At 44.4% G+C, this 23,179-nt stretch overlaps 1 protein-coding gene across 1 annotated transcript in view; it reads right to left on the bottom strand.

Moving 5' to 3' along the window:
* The window catches only part of Snd1 (staphylococcal nuclease and tudor domain containing 1), a 421,942-nt gene that overhangs the window by 81,170 nt on the left and 317,593 nt on the right, over positions 1-23,179 (bottom strand). Inside the window, exon 16 of the mRNA XM_052719698.1 lies at positions 15,542-15,651. Within this exon, the coding sequence (XP_052575658.1) occupies positions 15,542-15,651 (110 nt within the window). The remainder of the gene's footprint in view (positions 1-15,541; positions 15,652-23,179) is intronic.

Raw genomic sequence — 23,179 nt, 5'->3', positions numbered from 1 at the left:
GGCCTAGGTGACTTCTCTGTGGACTGAGCCTCCTGTCCTTGTCTCACTGAAGAAAAGTCACTTGTTTACCTCTTCTGTCTCCTTCAGTCACCCCCCCCCCACTCCTCTGTAGAAGCCACTGTCACATTCTGACATTATTACTTGTACTTCAACTGGGTGCCTAGGGCATAGTGGCTGCTGCCTCAGAGGTACTGTGGAGGTGATGGCAGTGTGGAAACTTGAGTTCTAACTTATTTCAGGTGATTTAACTTCATTTCTCAGTTGTCTCACCTGCGACAAAATGTTTGGCTTGGGCTCCATAACCTCGGGAGCCATTCTAGCCACAAAATATTCTAAGTCCTTGGAACTGAATGGGTCATACTTACTTCTATTTATAATTTTTTTTGCACTCAATGCTCCATGGAGAAATTTAGATTGCTATTCTAAATTTTTCTAGCCAACAAAGGAAAAGTTCTATTTTAGTTTGTTTGACATAGAAATGTTTATAATGAGATTGAATTTCCTGTATTATATTTGCTTTGCCTTCTTCCATCTTTGTCTAAAAATGGAGTTTCTAAAAGACCAGAAATGTGTTCTGTATTCAGGGCTAGCAGGAACGAGGCTGCCTTGGCTGGAGGAAGAAGATGGTATGAGCCTCAAGCCTGTGGAGCAAGACCATGGGCCATCTGCGGCACTGGCTGCTGCATCTCCAAATCATGCCTAGTCTGTAGTTTGCTGCCCATGTTAGGAGCTGAGCCACCAGCACTTCCTGCCCATGGCAAACCTCGAACCTTTCTACTGTGGCTGCCAAGATGATGCCAAAGCAGGGGGCTACTTTCCAGCTTAGGAGAAAAACATATTACATGGAAATATAGTCTTCATTCCCCTTTTTTTCTCACCATCTCCAGCTATTTATAAAGCTTTGGCCTAAAAAGCAAAGCTGTGGAACAAAGTTGAGGAAGATGAGGGGATGTCAGGCCCCCCTCACCTCATCCATGCACATACTGGTTTGTTAATGATTCACGGGAAAACAACTGTCATTTTGCTGGCAGCCTCACTTGTAACTAACCAGCTTTACACAGAGCTGACTGCCTCCTTCAGATCTAGCACCCGCAGACCACATAGTCACACTGGGTTTTCAGTGACATCTCCCTAATGGAGGAGGGATATCCAAAATAGTGACCTCAACCCACGAGCACTCAGAAAGCATGATGGAGGTGGCAGTGCTCTTCGGGACAAGCCTGGCTGGGTGATGGGCTAACGTGAAAGACTGCAGCCCCTGACAACAGCCAGCAGCCAGCCCTGGGACACCATTCCACATAGACTGCCATTAACTACATACTCAGGTAAGTGGCTAAGCAGGGCTATCCTCCAGGAAGCCCCCCAAATATGCTTCTCCATCAAAACTCAACCCTGGAAGATGCTTCTTGGAATTGGCCTACTTAGCGTGATAGCAGTGAACCTCAGCATGGATGGAGTGTCAGAAAGGAGTACTGACCAGCTTGAGTGAGAATTCTTGGTAAGAAGCAACCCTACCTTCATATATCTAAAAGAGAGAAGCAGCAGCTGGGTTAGCCAAGTTTTGGCTCAGTAGTCAGTGCTAACTTCCCTCTTTGGAGTCCTGGGATTAAAACAAGTCTTTCTCCAGGTATGTTACCATGTGCAACACTGAACTTTAAAAATGGCTTAAGTTGCACATTTAAAACATGTTCTCCATTACTTTTCCCAAGTGGCAGTCAGAAGGTATGACCAGTGAAGGTGAACAGCACACACATGTACACATGCTTATTCCATTCCTATTGCTAGGATCAAGAGAAGCTGGTAAGAATCGCCTCTGTGTTTTATCCCTGTGTGGACACAAAACCTTTTACCATAAGAACCCAAGTCTCCCTAAATTCATCCCTGGCACCTCACATTCTCTAAAGGTGAGTCCAGTATTGAAAAGCCATGGAGGACTGATACACCTTACACCATCAGCAAAACCAGAGCCATTCACAGGGGTCATGGCCTTTTCATTCACCACAACCAATTTACACTCTGTAGATTTAAAACAGACAAGAAAAGGATCCTATGCACTTTTGGAAAAATGAGAGGGGGCGCCGCTGAGTGACAGAGCAATGTCCAAAAACTGGTGCCAAGCTGTTTTTTTTTTTTCATGGCACAGCACAAGTGGCAAGCTCTTCAGATAAGCCATGAAGCCAAAGAGCAGGTCCCAAAGTAATTTTATTGTTCTTTGTATTTTTCCCCCTTTTTGTGTCCACTTTTGATTAGAAGAGCCAAACATAATGGTTCTTTCATTTTCCTTAAGGCAGCCTGGAAACAGAAGTAATACTGACTGCAGATCAGCAACCCAACAAGCGGACAGTCAGTTGTAACATAGCAGGAAATGGATAGCTTATGACAAATGAATTGGTATTGCCTGCCATTTTTCCTTGCCATCATTTAATCAATAAGGGAAAAGGTGAATTGCTATTGATCTCTTTAACACCCTTGAACGATACTGTACAAATTACAGAAACACAGGGGCGTAGGTAAAGAAAAGAAAAGAGGAAGGACAGAAGTAATTAAGTCTGGGCCATGTGAAACTGCTTTCTCCTGGAGTGGTCTCCTAATCACTGGAGTAGGCATGCTTGGTGCCCTTGTGAACGTGTCATGAATAGCCCCCTTCCTCATCCCTTCACAAGGGCTAGGCCCAGAGTATCTCAGCACCTCTACCTGCTTTTCAAATGTGGCAATGCTTCTGCAGGGCCAATGGGGCTCCATGAACCATACAACTGCCCTGGACGCAAGGCTAAAGGCCTATACATTACAACATGATGGGGTTCCCAAGGTCTCATGAATTTTTGAAGTTGCCATACTTTAGTGGTGTTGAGCTGGGGTATCTCAACGACTGACTATAATTTTGTATGGAAAAGCAAGAATCCACAGCTTCAAGGACAATCTCTAGCAAGACCTTATTAACCCACTTCTGGGCCACATGCCAAGAAAACTAATAGGTAGCAGAAAAGTGAAATTTATACTCAAGAACAAATATCATGGCTTCAGGTTGAACGACATGACATAAAGATCAGGAGTTTTGGTTAAAAAGTTCTAGGTCTTTTCTTGATCCTAAAAGGAGCCTGAGCACATTCAGATAGGCAGGAAGACCGATATGCAAATATGGTCTTATCCAGACAACCAGGGAAAAGGAACGTTAGCGTCATAACAGGAAGATGAATCTGTTTAGTGTCTGCTTTGCATCTTCAGCTCAGAGCTTCGTTCAACAGGTTCACTACAAAGGAGACTATGAGGACTACTAAGTCTTCTGGATTTACATCACTTTCCAGGACCCAGCCATGTGAGCCAACATATCACACAGATCTGACGGCAGAGAAAAGGGAATATTGACCAAAGTTGAACCCAATGGAGTACAGAATTATCCACAGTTCCAGATCACAGTTCTGTTGCTCCATCAATTGGGCCCTCATTACTGAGATGCTGGTGAGAAGAGAAACTTTGGCCAGAACTCCCCCTTTCAGACCACATGACACTCTCAGGGGATCTCCTGGGGCCTAGGTCTCCTCAGGAAATTCCTCATGTCTGAGCATTCCCCTTATTCGACATTCTTAAAGAAGGAAGGAAGAAGAGAGCTTTAGTACCCCCATTCTGCAGATGGTAAGACCAGGGCAGGCAATGAACAATATGAAACAGAATCTAGACTTACAATTGTCATGTGAAAACAGCAAGAGCCCTCAGGCTGCTTCTGGTACTCTTGCTTAAATGGTTCTCCAGAGATTGTGACTCAGGTGTAATCGCATAATTTTGAAAACAGTGACCCACAGTTCACCAGCATCCCCACCTTCCTCCCACAAATATCCGAAAGGCCAAAACACAGAGCCAAATTAAATGCGAGTTGCAAAGATGCTGCTGTGCAGAGAGTGGAAGTGCTGAGATTAGAAGGAGGAAGTACTTAAGGGCACCCCAGGCATTTGGAAACGGCCACAGCTGCAGTCCTGGAAGCTGAGGGGAGAGCTCTGGTTCTCTCTGCCAGGCAGGCTGAGAGCTGGTCAGACACTCAAGAGATGGGGCACATGGCTGTGGGAGGGCATGACAATAAGAAACAACTAGTCCCCTCCTACAAGGAATCCTCCTATTCTGAAAGTGACCTTATTCTAAAATTACCAAGTGGCAGGTGGCCAGGCCAAAAATCCATATCCAATCAGTGGCAATGGACTGTTTGTTGCATTTCCTCATATAAGGTAGGTTACAGTGCTGCCATAAAAACCCCAGGTCAGTGGTTTTAGATTGAGCTGGAGGGGTAACAGCATCCTCATACCGTAAGCACTAGAGAGACCTGGAAAGTAAAGTGGCAGATGTAACCCTCTGGGAAGAGATGGCAGGATCTGTAGTAGCCGTACGATCTTCCACCGCTAGCCAACTTCTTTCTTTACCACTAAAAAGAATTCTACTGTATCATGAGACAGGAAATGGAGAAAAGGAAAGCATCATGTTAACCTAGGAAGAAAAGGGCATGGGAAAGGGGCTTCCAGTTTACCTTTTCATTCCTGCCTCAGAGGACAGCTGTTACTCCTATAGTGATGGTTCCAGACAATGCTACTTGAGGTTCTTTTCCTGTCCCTTTCTGTCCTGGTTAACACCTAGATCTTTCTTTAGGGCTCCTGCTGGCATCCTGCTAGTTTCCAAGTCTTCCAATTTAATACCCATCAAGGACAAACATATGGCGATCTTAGACTGCTGTGACTGTGGGATAGAAGGATGGGGTCAAAAGGAGCACAGCGACTCCATCTGAAGACAAGGAGGCCTGGGCTGCCCGGGATCTACAAGGCCGGCCCTCTCTCACTCTCAAGTTGCTGAGACCCTAGGGATCATGCAAAGCTAGGATTCTTATGTAAGTAGAGAAAAGCGGGGAACCCCCATGGTTAGTTCAAGCAGTGAAGGTACTTAGCCATTATTTCTCAGACACCTACAAAGTGTCTAGCTCCCCCTTCTTGTAGTAATGGTTGGCCTTATCAGTTCATGGTCAAATCTAGAAAAGCCTTCTTGCAAAGGTTAAGACTCTTGGGAAGCCCTTTGCTTTTTCAGTGAAAGTGGCACTGCTAAGAAAGAAGTGGTTTTGATGGATGGGGCATGAAGAACCAGAGGCAAAATGGCCCAGTCTTATCATACTTAGAAAAAAGACTGGCTGATGCCCAAACTATTTAAAAGCTCTTTTGAGAACTTAGATGAAGGATGGCAAATGGGTTTCCATCCAAGTGCCAAATCCATCTAATTGGTAGGAACTTAAAAAAAAAAAAAGACAAAAATAAAACTAAAAAAAAAAAAAAAAAAACTTTTATTTTTTTCCTTCTCAGATAGGGTCTCACTATATAGCCCTTACTGGTCTGAACAGACCAGGCTGGCCTCAAACTCAAGAGATCTTGCCTACCTACCTCTACCTACCAAATGCTAGGATTAGAGATGTATATCGCCATGCTCAGCTCAACTGGTAGTAGTTTTGAAGACCCCTGAAAACGCACAAGACTGGATGAGGGGTGAAGGGATATATTTACATTTCTTGACAATAGCTTAGACAGGCTTGGGGGTGAGGCAGTGGAAGAAACATTACTTTTTGTTGATTCTAATATGGATACTGTTCACAGCACATGCACCTATATCAAGCCTACCACCATACTGTGGGTGAAGTGTTTTATCCATGTTGGAATTTGAATCCCACATTAGCAAAACCAATAGAGAATTAATGTCCCTAATAAAATGATGCTGCAAACTGCCGTTCATGGAGTGTTTCCTATGCACTAGGTCCTATGTTAAGTATTTACATAGACATTTCATTTTCACAGTAACCTCATCGAGAAAGCACATTCTTTATACAATCGAAGCAATTAAATGTAGCAGGACTGCTGCACTGAACAACACAGTCACAGTATACAGTGAGCCCTTGTTTAGATGCTGAGGATTGTGTCTAAGATCAGGTAGGAATTGGAAGTGAGGACCCAGGTCTGAGTCTCCACATGTTACTCAGTTTTTTGTTCAGTGACAAAGAACAAAAGATGACATTAAGACATAGTGAAGATGAGTCTGAGAATAAGCTGTCCCCCTGTGACTATGAAACCCTGTTGTCTGGGCCAGGTTTAGGGTATCTCTGCTGTTAATTCTCAACCTTGCTCATAATCTTATTTCATGCATCAAAGCATTTCATAACAGACAATTGGTCACTTTCATTTTAAAAATCCATTTAAGTTCAGCTGACCAGAAACTGTCACGGGTGGAGTAGCAAGTAGGAAGTTCATCAGCAGAGCCACGTTCGGAACACAGAGGCTCCCTAGTCCTTGGTAACAGACACAGGGAGTGGGTGAGAAGAAGGCAGAATTAAGGTCAGCTCATCCACCAGAACAGTTACGCCTGTGTCCTTGGGGGAGTCACACGTGGAACAGCACAATGTTAGTGCTACCTGGAGAGCAAATGTAATCTACAATCTGCTTGTCCTTTGCTCGAGGTTCAGGCAGCCTTGCTATTATATACTATGAGCTGTGTTCTAAAAAGGCGTCAACTGAATTATGCAATACCAAGAGAAAGGGGAAATTCAGGTAGTGGGTATGGCTTAGAATGCTTGGGATAAAGAAAACAGGGACTGAAAAGCCTCTAAACACACCAATATGAAACCTCACTGTGGTGGCTGTAGATTTAGAAAGAGTGTTGGGGTCCTGCATGAAATGCTTTTGACAAGTAGGGGGCAGATCTGTATGAGGTCATCTGTAGTTCTGAGGGAAACATCTGCCTATCCAAAGATAGGAGATGAAATAGAGAACTACTTTCCAAACCAGGCTTTAGTAGGGAAGGTAAGGAGTTCAATGGAAGGTGCTCTGCTTGAGAAACAACAACTCTGAACTACTTTCCTTCAGCTCTTCATTATTATATTAAGAGTATTAGCTTCTGCCGCCCCAGTTTAAAAAGAATCCTCACCTTTGAAAGCTTCAGGAGTGGATGTTCAGGACAGCTACAGAGAAAGAGAGGCCAGGGATTCTGTTTCAGGAGCATTTACTACATCCCAGCTCTCCTAGCCCAAACCTTACCTGGAGTGGGGGGTGGTTTAGCATTCTTTTCTCTTGATAACACTTTTCCATTTGTCCTGGGTCACAAGACCTACATAGCTCCTGAGAGCCCAGGAAGACGAACGTGCTTGGCAACAGCTGTCTTCCACAGGTACTACTCATAAAGAACATGTCCTATCAGAATAGACAGTATCAAATCTGGTGAGGGGCAGGGGCTCTACTCAGGGTGTCTCTGTGTGAAGGGTTTTCAGGACCCCGTGTCTACAATAATGCTCTCAGAGCCAGTAAGTGTACTAGCCTTGTCTTGAGACCTTGCTTTAAATGAAGCTCAGATGAGTACCACGGATCATTTTGGTGGAAAGATGCAAGAAGAAATCATGTTTGAGTCTCTCCATCTTTACCCTGGGACTGATCTGGGTCAGGACTAAAGATGCAAAGAGGAGAATAATGTGCCGGGATTGTCTTGGCATTGCCAAGGGTATTGCTGCTTCTATTTGGGGGAAGGAAAGTACAACTGTCAGGCCCAAGCACTATATTTCTTACTTAATTTTTGATGGAACAACAGTCCACAAACAAGCTGCTCTGGCAGAAAAAAATACAAGCCTCTCAGAGAAGAGTTTACGACAGTGGAGACCAATTCCTGAGGGAAAAGGAGATGTTTTCTGCTGAATAGGATTTTCTTCCTGGGGACAGAATCACACCCCTGAGGCCCTCCTCCATGTCCCAAGGAGGCCACATCTCTTGTGTTCTATGCCATGCTTGTCCCACCCTCACTTCCAGCAGCAGTGACAGATGTGGACACTATTTTCTGGAGGGCACTGAGGTCTATCAAACCTAGACTAGACAGCCCCTATGACACATAGGTAATAGGATCTTGGCCAAGCCAATGACAAATTAGCCCCAGCAACTATTTCAGAAGAATGGATGTAATTCTATGCTTGACTGGCTATGAAAGTTCTATGCACAAGAACAGAGGAACAGCAAAGCTGAGCCAGCAGCTCTGCAGAAAGGAATCCCACTGGAGCCAGCATAGAGGCTAAGCTTGCTGAGGAAGGCCACTGGAAGTTGCCCTAGGAGTTAAAACTGAGCAGGGGATCCAGCAGGCCAAAAGAAGGAGAGAAAAAAGGGCATTGTGACAGTAGTACTCACTTAAAACTTTTATCTTAAGCCCCTACCCCCTTGGACAAGGTCTCACTATGTAATGTAGGCTGGTCTTGAACTCAGAGGCATCCTGCTTCTGTCTCCTCAATGCTCCAACTGAAGGTGTGCACCCACCACACCTGGCTTTCTGACATCTGATGATGATGTTGTTTTCATTTACAGGCTGTGATGGGATTTGAGGACTCTTCTCCTTGGGGGTTTAGAAGTACCCAGGAAGAGCTTGAAGTCCAAATGTGAAAGTTCAGATAACAGTTTGATACTCATATAGTGTTTACAACTCAACTCAGAACAGGAATTTGTGGGTGCCGACACTTTAAAATAATCCCTTGGAGCTGGGTGGTGTTGGCGTACACCTTTAATCCCAAAGGTGGCCACACAAAGAAAAACAAACAAACAAACAAACAGAATCTCTTGGGGATAACAGTCTAATTAGCAAAAGCAGAGGGCAGACCCATACAAGGGAGGGAGACAGGAACTGTATCAGGAAACTGAAAGGGACCCTGGTGGCTCCTTTTAGACCACCGAAAGTTTTTTAAAGCACTGGAACTTTTCTACAACACCAACCACTGTTTACTTTTGCGTAAGCATCTTGGTTAGAAGGACAGGGAAACCCAGAGAGGATAGGCTGTAGTAAGTGCACAGAAAGGTCAAGTTTATAGGAAATTCCTCAGTTAGAAGTCACATATTAGCCTCAGAACTCTAATGCTTTCCTTCCTCTCCCACAGAGTTTAGGGAGCTTTTCCAGAGAACTGCAAAAAATAACAGAACAGGCCTTCCTCCCAAGTCCTAAAACTGTGGGGGAATAAATCACTTCATTTTACAAAAGCCTGAGTATCTCTTGTCAACTGATATAGATTGGGTACTACTAGCATCATAGGCCTGCTCTGACAAGGTGCAGATATGAAACAAGTGATGAGATACAGGTTGGAGAAGTGGCCAAGGAGATGTATAAATCAGAGATGGCACTTTATCCAGAGCAAGGGAGCCATGTCTTTGTAAACAGATGCATGCTCATAGTCAGGCTTGCCTTCTAAGAGAATGACTAGACACACAGGAATGTGGGTATATGTTATCATATGGAAGGAAGTAGTCATATATAAAGAACAAGGTCCAGAAAAGTTAACAGCACATGAAGCAAGCAGGAATCAGATAGTCAAAAGAAAGAGCAGAAAAAAATCTCCAGGGAGCCAGGACCACAGCAAATCCCTCATGTCCCAGAACAGAACCAGAATGGAATATTTCACGGAACAGCATCAGTCAGTGTTTGACCTTTGGGAAAAATCCTTTAGTTCTAGACACTCTGGAGTTGAAAAGATGATAAAATATGGCTTTAAAAGCGATCCCTTTCTAATAACAGAATTAGCAATATTTGAGGAGCAAACTACTTGATTGGGAGTGCAGATATTTCCATTTTAGTCTTTCCTCACCACCAGCTATAAGAGGAACAGGTGTAACAGAGTTTCCTAGACTGTGAGACTAACTTTGCATATATTTATTGTGAGATATATAAAGAGGCTTAAAAACCAAAAACCCTAGAAAACACTATAAAATTAAAGTTCCTTTACCTGAGTTTCCTTCTAAGAAAACAGCAGTGAACTATGAACAAAGTGAACTTTGAAAACCATCACGGGTGGGTGCTGAACTGTCAAGGGTGGGTGAGAAAAATCTTACCCTCCTCTCCACAAAAAGCTCTTAAGCACTTGTGGGGGAAATAGAGATGTTTGGAAAAGGCTGTAGACGTCCCCTTTCTCTTGGATGGTGGCTATGATAATCTAGAATAAAGTGATTTCTGCAGAAAAAGTGAAACACAGCTGAGCAGCCTGCTTATTTCTTCAGCAGGCAGTTATCAGTGGCTCAGTGAGGGTTCCTAGTGGATGTGGCAACCACCAAGTGTGGGAAAGCAGATTTCACTGGGTTCATCCTGGCCAGGGGAGCTGCACCCCCCTGGATTTCCCAGGGCTGAACTCCCCTCAGCACTGTGTGGTACCCGTCTTCCTCCCATGGCTCTCCTCAGCAGGGAGTAGGCTACATGAACAGATGGAACAGGAGGCTGAGAGGCCACATTACACAGTGCTTGAGGGACGCTATGGGGCTCAGCCAGAGGGTGCACAAAAGGCACAGTTAGATCAACCTTCAACCCCTTTTCAAACAAGAGGCACTATAACATGAAACCTAAATGAAGGAGATGGGTGTCTCTCTCTCTCTCTCTCTCTCTCTCTCTCTCTCTCTCTCTCTCTCTCTCTCTTTCCTTCCTTCCTTCCTTCTTTCCTTCCTATGTATACTACGTTCCTCCTTAGATAGACCTAATAACCAAGATAGGGCCATGTTCCTCCAAACAGGCATTTTTTTCCCCCAAGAGCAACAGTTGCTTATAATGCTTTAGTCCTTGCTTTTTAAAAAATGCAGGGGTTGGGGGTCAGAGGAAAACTAGGGCTGTGCAGGGTTACTGAAGCTGCAGATTGAGCTCCCTGGGAGAAATCTTCCCTTCTGATGCCAGCAGGAAGAGGGGAAATAGGTCAGGGCAGGAGCCTGAGTTTTCTGCTGGAGCTGTCCAGCATGAGGGTGTCATTACCCTGGCATCATCAAGGAGCAATTCTGAGGGATTAGAGAGGACGAAGGAGTCATCAGAAAACACTGGGAATGATTATCAAGCCTCTGTAGAGTCGTCTTTCTCTATACCTGCTAAGCCTGGAACCAGGAGAGATGTAAAACTGACACTCTGGGATCCCTCAGAGGTAGGAGGATCATGAGCTCCAAATCAGCCTGGGCTACATTGTAAGACCCTGTCTCAAGTAAACATTGTGACACTGATCTTTTATCAATACCTTACAGCTTCTGTTTTAAAAGTTCAGGTTTCTCCAGCACAGCAGCAAGCAGAGTGCTGGCAGGTAGTGACGGCTCGGTAAGTATATGCTGGCTAGCTGCTCTCCTGGAAGACAATGTCAAAAGAGCACAAATGACTGCTGAATTCATGACAAAGGCCTCAAAGGGCTCTTGGATGGCTGGATTGCTAGATCAATCTTTTAGACAGACATACCAAGGCAAGGCAGCAGAAAAATCATATTCTCGGGACCACATGATAACTGGAGTGTGAAGACCTAGGAGTTTGCACTTTTAAGCCGGTTATCTACCCATTAGCTAATGCTATCTCTCATCACTACTTCTGGGAAGATGCTAGCAACAAGCGCAATTCCCTGTCTGGGAAATTACACCAGATCTCCCTGTCCTTGGCAGTGTTGCAGGGAGTTGCCTTAAAAAGGCAGCTGTATGGTGGGGGTGGGAAGGAGAGGATAAAATATGTCACGAAACACATGCTAGCCAATGGGACACAGCACTACAGCTCAGATAAAACAACAATTTTAAGTTCTATGGCCCAGAAGCAGCCCAGCCTCAAGGTCAGAGACTTCTCGAAGCTCTACATGGGTACCACAAGCCATTTAACCCAATTCAGCATAATCTATACTACAGGGATTATAAGCAAATTTGTCTGCAGCACATACAACTTCTGACATCATTACGCAACTCCATTACACTGACTTATGGTGTAAAAGAAGTCATAGACAATGCACAGAGAATTATCATGGATATATTTCAACACAACTTTATTTGCAGAAAACTGGCAGAGGGCCAGATTTACACAGCCCTAGCATGCACCATTTTGGTAAGGCTGGGAAGAGATGTTGAGTGGTTCGAATTTCCTTTTGAGTAAAGGTGAGAATTTAAATCCTCAGAAAGGCCCTTGGCTGCTCTGAGCTTCAGATCAGAGCATCAGGTAATAACCTGGTATTTGACTTCTAGCTCTTCTTGCCTTGGGGCTGGCAACACCATCTGCATGCCAGACCACTGCCTGGGACCAGGATTCCTAAATTCAAGAGAACTGCAGCCAAAAGGAATCAATGGCTAAGGGGGAGCACCTGGTAGAGGACAGGAAAAAGTGGTGTCATGAAAAGGACAAGAGCGCCATTTAGGAAAATGGGACTGAATGGTAGCTGCAAATGTCAGTAGTTCTGTGTCTAAAGAAAGCATGGTAACCAGGTCTCAAGATACGGGAGACCATCTGAAATGTAGAAAAAAGCCTTGTCTGCCCCTTGCAGGCTTTACATAGGGAATGGGAATGGAAAGGTAAGTAATTTTCTACTCACTCAATGCAGAGGGAGAGACAGGTGAGGACTTGTGCCCTGTTCATTCAAAGCCAGCTTCCCATTCCTTCCTTGACAGAGGTCTGGCCTAGTGACAGTGACCATGATACTTTCTCTCTCAGTCTAGATCCTTCTTTGGTCATGATGGGCTTCCACTTATGGAGAACCCAGTAAAAACTTTTCCCTTAGTAATTCAGATTTATAGTATCTGGGGGAAAGCAGGCCAAGGTAGAGAAATCCTGGGCTCAAATGAGATAATGTGAACAAAGGTTTAAAAACTTAACAGGGAAGATGGGGCAGAGCCAAGGACAGACAGATTTTCAAAATATCCATTTACGCTTGATTATCAAAGGAATAGGCATAAACCTGATGCTCAACTGCAACTATTCAAGTGGCAGCACAGCCTCTGAGTTCCTGAAGAGTCACACAGCACAGTTATGTGTGGCCTAGGAGCCCTGCCCACTGGCTCCCATGCCGTCACACAGTCCTTTCTTCAACAGGCAGGGGTACCAGTGCACGACACCTTGCTCCTTTATTTCTGTGGAGGAGTAGGAAGGCAAGAACTTTGCTTTCTAAGATATCTTATGGAGCAGGTGAAGTTACTACACAGGGAATAGTAAATAAACAACACTCTTGCTAAATGAAAATCTCCCTTGACTCTCTTACCATTCAGAAAACAGTTTTCATCTACTCTATGAAGGGAAATGCCCAGGAGAGTTGGCTACAGCTGGCTCCTTTAGTCAACATCTTAAATTATTTGCGGTTTAGGCCATACTCTCATTTCCTTTGGATAATGACCTTTCAAAACAGTCTGACCAAGTAATCATATCAGCGCTAAGACAGACAATGCAGAACGTTCATTACAGACAGACCCTAAACAAAGGGCTGTGAAAGATGGGGCCACTACAATCGAGAAAGATAAATATCAACTTTGGATTAGACTAAGGTTCTGCAAACTTATATGACAGAGGCATTAAAGAAAGTGGAGAAAATGCCACCTTTTCCACACAGTATTAAAAACACACAGATAAAGGTAAGGTCACAATAACCAGGAGACAGTGAAAGAACATTTGGCCATTCTTTTTAGCTGTCACCCAGGGGCCAGAAACAAGGCCAGGAAGAAAAGTGGTAGGGGAATCAAGAATTAAAAAAGAAAGAGAAAAGGGACTTTAGCAGTTCTCAATCTGTGTGTCTTAAGCCCTTTTGGTGGTGGTGGTGGGGTTGTCGAACCCCTTTCACAGGGGGTTGCCCAAGACCCCTGGAAAACACAGATATTTACATTATGATTCATAACAGCAGCAAAATTAGTTATGAAGTAGCAATGAAAATAATTTTATGGTTGGGGTCACCACAACATGAAGATCTGTATTAGAGGGTTGCAGCATTAGGAAGGATGAGAACCACTGCTTTTGGAGATGTTAGTCAAAAGGAAGAGGAGTCAAGTCAGGCGAGATGTAATATACAGTTGAACTTCTCACAAGAGTCTCAGGACCTCCTTCCCTTTGTAAGCATAAGAAACCAGCAATAATCTGATGCTGTACCAGGGTAGTGGCACATGCCTTTAATCTCAACACTTGGAAGGCAGAGGTAGACAGCTCTCTTTCAAGGCTAGCCTGGTCTACATAGTGATTCCAGGACAGTAAGAGCTATATAGTGAGATGTTATCTTGAAACAAACCAAGAAAACAAAAGGATCTGCTGCTACTTCCTGTGATGTCTGCAGGACACAAACTACAGTGGACCCACTTGCTTTCCTAGTTCCTGTGTAGTACAGTATTGAGAGGTCCACAAAGTCAGAAGTAAAGTCTACAGTATTTGCCCCTTCCATCTACTCTCCAGGTGTTGCTAGACAATGTTATGGATTCACACACTAGTGGAGGATCAGGGTGGACACTGCTATCTTTAAGTAATAAAAAGTCAAACTACATTGTGTGGTTACAAGATGTATGTGAATGTGTACGGCCAGTACATGTGTTACTATCTAGGACTTCTACCTTTCAAGTGTTAAGTGCATCTTAACAAAGAGAACACAGAGCAATGTAAACTTAATGAAATGATTAAGTGCTGCACACCCCAGCCACCGGATGACTAGCAAAGCAGAAGCAGCATTACCCAGGTAGCTGTAGTTGATGTTTAGGAAGTGGAACAAATACTTCTTTAATAGAGGACTCAGGATTTGTTTGGCCAAATTCATTTCTTTTACTAATTCAAGAAGGCAAATGTTAGGGAAATCCCAAAGTGGTGGCCATGGACAGCAAGAGCACTGTGTACTGCTAAGTGAGTTAAAAAAGTGGTGGACCTCTCAGAACCTGGGCAGCCCAAAACAAGCCCTTAGGGCTGACCTGTTCTCCCACAGCTCCCAATATTAATGGATGGAATGGCTGATGGTTCAACGGAAATGAGATGTTGAAGTTTCTACCTAGGTTTATCCAACACTGAACATCTTGAAGCCCATATATCTGCTCTCAAGGACCTGGAGTGACCCATGAGAGAGCCTCTAGGAGCATCTGACTATAGCTCTGTACATACTTTATAACTGGAGTGGCCCAATAGACCTGACTAAGGAGGAAACAGGGGCAGAAGCAGATCCCAGTCCTAAGTCTGAGCAAGGCACACCTCCCACTACTATTTTCTTGTGCTCACTTAGCAGGATGAATGGCTGGCATACTCCTAGAAAGAAGATATATCTGTTGACGAAGACTTGAGTAAAATTAGCAGGTAGAAGGACACCACAGTAGCAGAGAGCCCAACTCCTGCCTGCAAGAGTCAGCCCAACAGGCAGATACAGAAATACAATTAAATTAAGTCAGAAAACCCGCTACAGAAAATGCAATTACTCAAAGATACAAATAAATGTTCAAAGAAAATTGGCCCCTGACAGGGTTAGTCAAGCTTCTAAATCCAGCTGGAGGCAGGCAGCTCAGGCTAATTCGCCAAGGAGGAGGACTGCAAAGCTTAAGCTCTCTGCATCAGGATTCTGGTTGGGCTGGCCTCATGTGCCAGGTTACCAGTGAGGAGGAACAATTTGGGGATGGCTGACCACTGACGCAGGGCTCAAAGAAATAAGATATGGGCAGACGCAGGAACGGCTCCTGGAGGGCAAGGCTGGGTGATGGAAAAGGCAACAGACTTATCTCTGCCATAGCAGGGAAGGGTGAAACCCCTGGAGCAGGACTGTGTGCCCCTCCCACAGAAGCTATGGGAAACGCCCTACCTCTCGCTGCAGCACTAGTTCCTTGGTGAAAAGTGTGGCTTCCTCACTGAATGGCTCTCCTTCCTGCACCAAGCCTGGGAGGTTTCGTGCTCCTCTGGGACATTCAATGCCTGTATCAGGAGAAAAGGAAAATCTGTGAGAAAGTGTACAGAAACACTCCCCATCCCACTACTCTCAACCTGGGAGGAATCCTCCCCATGCTCCCCTTTGGCCCTTCACGGCTTTCCCCACTCTTCTATAAATGACTTTCCTCCCTTCACTTACACTGCCAGCCCAGCCATGTGCCACTGGAGAACAACTGCCACTGGCTCCCAGACACTCCTCCTTACTATCTGACTTCACGCCAGAACCGGAAGTGTTAATTCAGTGTCACTCTCCTTTTCAAATAAACACCCCTCTGTCCTTAGGCTGTGCTTTGTATACTAGTACCACCAGCTTTCATTCAGAATGAGAGGCAGAAGAAAACAGAATACTGATGAAGTAGTGGGTGTGTGGAGTCAGAAATACTGGCTTCACGTCCCATTTTATCATTTATTATCTTCATGGCCTTTGCTAAATTACTGAACAAAGGCTCAACTCCCTATATAATATATCGACTTCTTAAAGGTGTTGTATTAGCCCAGGAGAGATAACATATGCAAGGTATTAGAATAAGGCTGGTTACTTCAGCTATTATTACAATCATCTTTATCATCATCGTTACCACTTTTAACAGTTCCCACACTTTGACTCCCATAGTAAGCCTATAACATTCATGAGCACAGAAACTTATCCTGTATACTTGTTTGTTTCCAATGATCGTACTTTGTACAAAATACACAACCTAGACAGCCTTTTCTTTCTTCAATTCAATCACTCATTTTGAAGATACATTTATTTCTAACAGTGGTCATATGTGACAGACCATAAAGTATACTGTATTTTGATGTCTAGAGAAGACATAAATATTTCAAAGTAATTCAAACTGCAACTGTAATTATGAAGGAGAAACTTGACCAGGCTAGAGAGAAACAGGAAAATAAAGTAATGACAATTCCAGAAAAAGAAAAGTGATGAAAATTTGTGACCCAGTTTCTGACCTCTGTTGGTCCCCGAGTCTGTGACACTCCGGGGAATAGAGGTCCCATCACCAACAGAACACAGGGTCCACATGCTTATGAGTAAAGCAGGGTGGCTGTTCACATTTCTAGGATCGATTCAAGACACCAAAGCCCAGAAGAAAAGGAACAGGCTCCATGTTTGGTTCTCAGCAGATGCAGAACACAGCTTTCTCTCTGAGCTGCTAGGCTTCCACTGGAACAGATTATGCAAAGTGAAGCACTAGGTGGTGGGGTACAGCAGCAGAAGAGAGCCTGCAGCAGCGGGCAGCTTCGGCTGGCAGCAACCAACGTCCTCTCACTTCGCAAAGATGGGGCAGCTAGAAGGCCCTATGCCAATCATGTGGCTGAAGATCAACAGGGCTGCCTCTTTCCCTGGACTAGTGTCTATGAGAGGAGCAGAACTCGATTTTCTAAAAGACAGCAAGAACTCCAGGGGCCAAGAACCTGAGATTAACCCTGAAGGGAGAGATGAGGCTAGAGCAAAATGGAAAGAAAGACAGCCCATGTTTTTCATGACATCAATAGCCCAAACCACTTTTCATTTTAGATCTGCAAACTAAGCAAGAGGAGGATTGCCAGGGAGAAAAACAAACGATTCTGTTGAACTATTTTGCCACATACCCATAGATAAAGCACTGCTGCAGAGACAAGAATAATGCAAAAACAATTATTTGGTCTGTTCTTGATCCTCACCGCAGAACTGGGATGCTGTGAGGTGGACTGCTATGCACCAGGGACCAGAACTAGGACCAGCAAGGTCAGAAACTGAGGGGTGGGAAGGATTTTTTTTTTTTTTTTTTAAATAGAAAGTACCTCAGATCTCAGAGTCTCAATAGTGAAGTACTAGCTTTAGCCCATGTTACTTTTTTTGGTATTCTGAAACAGCAAGAAACCGGTCAAGCTGCTGGGACTTCAGCAATACCGTATGGGATCCAGACCACCAGAGATCAAGTTGAGGAAACATGACAGTCAGTGGGCCCAGGCAGTTAAGCAGATCAAACAGAATTGCATTTAGATGAGGGTCCTTTGAGCCTGTGAAACAAGTCCATTCATTCTCTGTGGACAAAAAAGTAAGTTTTTTGCTGTTGCTACTCAGGCTTCAGCTCATTCAGAGGAAGAAGCCTCTACCACTTTTAAAGTAAAAATAAGTAAACATTCACACCAATGCTTAGCAAACATGGGCAAAGGCAGGAAGAACTTTCTCTTGGATTCATTTCCTTTGAAGAAACCCCTGGACAGAGGGAAAGTGAACCCTAGGAAGAAGCAGAACCTGCGACCAGACCAGGGTTTGCAGGTAGAGGTAGGAAAGCAGGAAGAATCTTACAACACCTGCAGATAAAGGCTAGTGTAGGCCTGAGAGATGGTTCAGAGAAGAGAGACACTTGCTGCCAAGTCTAACAGGCCTGAGATCAACCCCTGGGACCTACGTGGTGAAGGGAGAGACTTCTGCACACACTGTCCCTTGATTCTACACCCATGCTGTGGTGTATGAGTATGTGCATGAACACATGCATACAAGCATGTGAGGTCAGAGGACAACTTGAAGGAACTGGTTCTCTCAATTCAGGTTGTCAGGCTTAGTGGCAGGTACTGTTACCCACTGAACCATCTATCTAAAGAGCCCCACATGTGTATTTGAATATAAGCATATATACTTATATATAATTAAATCCTCACAAACTGGTTAATCTTGACTAAATGCATTAAGTGACAGTCTACTGTAGTTCATTACAGACAAAAACCAAGATGGCTTTGGCACTACATTGAAGACTTGAGTGGGTGGCAACACACAGCTTGAGAAACACTGAAAATGAGATGCAAAGACAAGGCTGAAAGGTCCTCCATGGCCTTGGAGCATCCAAACCAAGGGTTTACCAGGCTCCAGACTTGCTTTTGTGTCCAAAGGGATCAAGAAACAAAGAGCAGTGTCTGGTGATGAATAGGACATAGTGCCAATTTTAACTTGCAGGACCCAGGAAGTGGCTGGCTGCTGCTGCGATCCAGGTGAACACATTGAGCAGGAAGTGATCTGTATCCCCTTCTGTCCAGGGTCCATGGAGCAAGGCATCCCAGAGTGCACTGTTCCTATGCTGTGGGGCTACCATCCCAAATATGCCACTTTCTCATCAATAAAGAGGAGAAAGAAAATAGACAGGAAGAAAGGTTGCTTTTCAGTGAGACTGAAGCAGCTGGTCTGGGCCTGTGACAGGCAGAAATTGGGAGTTCCCAAGAGTGCCTTGGACTGGAGACAGGGAGTGAGTCCTATAGACTGTCTCTGGCCTATGTCTGTAGTTCTGCATCCTGCATATCACTGCTAATAGCTGCCTTTCCTGCTAGCACACTGGAGTGGTGCTGCATGCTAATAAGGATGCATGGACTAAGCTGTACCTCCAATGCCCCAGGTACAGAATAAGTGCCTGCCTTACCACTGACCCTGACAAACCACTCGAGAAGCAAAAACATTTTAACTTGAAAAGAATACCATACCTAAGAACAATCCTAAGTATTTTTGAGCATTTTCCTTCTCTACGACGCACTGGTGGGATGATGTGAGATGGTATCTTAGATCTGGAAGAGGCTGGTGAGCCTTATACACTCCCTGCAGCTCATGCAAACAAACCTTAAGGCCTGTTTGCTTAAAGGTAAAACTCATTATTTTTCATGCTTTTCATGGGCTTTCTAGTAAATGAATGGTTGAACAAAATTACTTAAAATAAAACACAAAAGAACATTTGCTTGATTTTTGGAGGGCTCAGGATGAGACATGCTGTCAGGACATCATGACTCTGGCTCCTGCTCTGCCATTAAGAACTATTAAATGTCACCAGCTCACAGTCTTTGTCTCTGACAGGAAGTGTCTACAAGGTCTAGCATGGCCATAAAAATCCTACAATTTTAGTTATGTCCTTTTGAGTACCCAAGGCTTGACTTTTGGAGTACAGAGTGCTTCTTTTCAAACTTAAAAGGCTGGGCTGTGGAGTATCAATCTATTAAAAAATTATACACTTAGAGACATTGACTAACTAGTGCAATTAACAAAAAACACTTTGGTCAGTCAGCTTTGGAACAAGAAGAACAAATTCTTGCTAATGACAAGATAATGGCCATATAAGAGAGTCTATTGATGGTCAAGTAAAGGTTATGTATCACTTTGAATATTTTAGAATGAATGTTGAATTTTGTGATAATTAAGCTTCAGGACTCAATGTGTGTCTGCTCTTTCCTGTATTACACAATGGGAACTGAGGGAAATACGGCCAGTTTGCTTTGCCTAGAAGCAACAGCTTCCCAGTGGCCATCAGTCCCGCAAAGAAACCAGGCATTATCAGAAGGAAAGAGAGGTAGTGGAAAGAAACACCAGTCGGAAGGGTTAGGTAGTGGAGCTGGCAGCACGTCCACTGTGTTCTCTGCTGCTCCTGCTGTCAGAAGGAAGAGAGCAGGAGGCATGCAGCAGAGCCTCCTTCCGTCTGCTTGGAACAGCTCTCCTAAGCCGTCCGTCCTCCTTGTTTCACCAAGGTCATGTAGCCCAGGCTAGACACTGTGTGGGAAGGTAGGGCATCAGTATGAGAAAGACTGCGCTCATACAGCTAAGCTACCAGATATAATGGATCCCCTCTACTACGGTGTAAGGCACATTAGTGGTGAGTGAATTAACTACTCTAGAGGTTAACACTGTTAACACCTGATAGACAGCTGGAGTCTATTAGGCAGACAGATGAGTGCTCATCTCGACTGTGAGACTGTAGGCTGGATGCTGTGGCTGAGCTAATGGTAGGGCTTCCCAGGACCAAGCAGCGATGTCCTCCCACACACGAGGTTGGTATTTGTCCTCATCATTCCACAGCTCGAATGGGAAGCCAGGAGCAGAAGTGGGGTAGCAGAGAAGGATGGACAGATTGAGCCACGCTAGTTTTAAGCCAGCAATAGAGCTGTGCCTTCACAAAGATGGTAGATGGCAGGTGAGTCAATATGATCCTCTTCCTGGAACTGGAGCTGCATGTACAACATGTAAAACTTAAGCCTACTGAGGAACCACAGGAAGGAAGCAATAAACAGAGAGGTACCTGTATGAACAAAGATTTCCTCAGACTCATCTTCCAGGTTCTGGCATCCGTGAAATGTGATCCTACTTAGGATCCCTGTTTGGCCTTCACTGACGGTCCTATAAATCTGCCTTCTCCCTCCACTACCACCATGAGTTATGAGAGTGTAGTATTCAACAAAAATAAAACTGAAACTAACAGAGAAACTGCTTCTGAGGGTGGAAACTGTGTCATATTCAGATTTTATCTTTTTCTACACCAGACACCCAATACACTGTCAAGCAACAAAGTAGATTCTCAAGAAATGTTGAATGAATAGGAGTGAAAAATTCTGAGAAAAAGAAGTAAACATCAAAAGACAGAAATGGCGAATTCAGTCACCACTAACATGCCTTATACAGTAGTAGAGGGGATACTTTCTAGCTGCTAACAGCTTTCTGAGTTCAAAGTTTTTCTCATAGAGACCACCCCCTTCCCACACAGTGTCTGTAATGGACTAGACAGCATTAGTGAAATGGAAGGAAGAAGGCTTAGGTGAGCTGTTGAACTTCTAAAGGTCCCAGCAGGCAGAAAGCCCATTCTGCTGCATACAGGTCTAGAGTGACCCATTTGGGAGACAGAGGTGTTTTTCGTGGATACCAGAAGAGGGGTTCACAGAGTCCTTAACTACAGACATCCCAGTCTCCCATGGTTGTATAACACCTCAAGATGAGACACATAGCATTGCTACACGTATGTACTTCACTGGTCTCTACCGTGTCACATTTGAGAACATGGTTTAAATTCAGAGATAAAGTAATCAACAGTGAGCAGCAATGTCTGAAACGTTGGGGCATAGCAGAGATGTTTAGCTTCCAACACTACAGCAATCCCCATGTATGATCAGCATTGGAAGCTAATGTGGCCACATGGAAATGCAGAAAACTGGAGCACCCTTAAAGAGAGCAGGAGAAAATGAGTCAGGGTGGGGAGGCCTGCCTTTAAAGAGAAGATAAAAGGTGCTAAATCTGTATAGCTCAGCTAAGCGGTGACTAAGAGGGCGACACGATAACAATCTGCAAATATCTGAAAGGTGTAAACACCAGAAGGGAGGGGTGCTTAGCCTGAGAGCAGGGGGTATAATTATTAGGGGAAAGAAAATCTGGACAAAATCTCGGGAAAACGATAACTACTGGGTTATAAATAAGTTTCCCAATGGCAATGAGAATGTTGTTATTGGATCCTAAAGCTGAAAGGTGCTCAGCCACCCCTTTGCTTACAAAGAAGCTCATACCAATCAACTGTGACTTCATTTGCTACATTTAGGGACAGATCTTAATAATAATTCAACTCTAAGTATTTCTGATTTAAGTACTTCTGGCCCCCTGAAATTTCTCCATAATTTCTGTTGATCTAATCACAGAGGAGACAGAACAGTAGTTCTGGTGGCAATTTTCGAATAACAACAACAGGCTTCATCTGCTAGCAACATGCCTGGCAAGTAGTTAAAGTGGGTTTGGGGACAGACACAAGAGGCAGACAGCTAGGACAGGGAAGGCAGACTGTCTCATCGGATGGGTCACACTCCTCCCTAGTCTCTAAAACCCCAGGCAGGAATGCTGTTGAGTTTTCCAGATGGAAAAGTGTGGATCCCTCTCCCTTCCTTTTATATACACAGCCCCCCTGGAGGAATTGTCAAGGACAAGGCAAGGCAAGAGAGAACACCAAAATAAGCTTCCTGTCACACTGATTGCACTCCAATACCTTTGCCTGAGTTCCTGCTGCTGCAGCTACTCCATTTATAATCCACAGGCCCTCCGCAGAGTTTTTACCCCAGATTCAATTAGTTCCATTTCTGTACCTCCCCTGCCACCTTTCTCCCCGCCAACAAACAAAAGGGAAAAAGCCCCACTATACACAGACAGTAGAGCACTTCAGCTGTGCACACAGACCTGGGGTAGGAGGGGGAAGTACTTTTAGATAGTGATTCCTTCCCTCCGTGCTAAAAACAAACCCTCAGACATTCACAACAGGCAGAGGCAGGCAGGCTGGGCACCTGCTTAGTTGTAAGGATTGTGGTTACCACTTAAAAACCGAATCAGTTCAAGTTGTTGGTTCTCAGAACTGTTACACATCCCATGCACCAAAAGCTTGCTCTCAGGTCCCACTCACAGGTTTAAGAACGATCGGGAGGTCTTAAGCTGCAACACTGCCAATGGATCAGTTAAAAATCGAGAAAAAAGAGACAGCACACTTGGCTCTCGGTTTCACATTCCTAAGATGGTCCAGAGAGAAAGGTAAGTGGGGGACCAGCTGGCCCTAGGAGTTAGTTCTTTATGGTATCAGGCCTCAATTTGTATTAAAAAGTTCAGAAATAAAATCAGGATTTTACATTGCCTCAAATTCTTTATTCTCTCCCTTTTCTCTAAAGTCCTACTTTGTTTCCTCAAGGGAAGCTAGAATGTTGTGGGCCAATTTTGGAACATGCCACTGCTAAAGCTTTTTCAATGATCAGA

The sequence above is a fragment of the Peromyscus californicus genome, unplaced genomic scaffold, assembly GCF_007827085.1.
Source record: "Peromyscus californicus insignis strain IS unplaced genomic scaffold, ASM782708v3 Scaffold_6__1_contigs__length_162567912, whole genome shotgun sequence".
NCBI lineage: Eukaryota > Metazoa > Chordata > Mammalia > Rodentia > Cricetidae > Peromyscus > Peromyscus californicus.
Note: the sequence above shows the minus strand (reverse complement) of the source record. Positions and strands in the feature narration are given on the sequence as shown.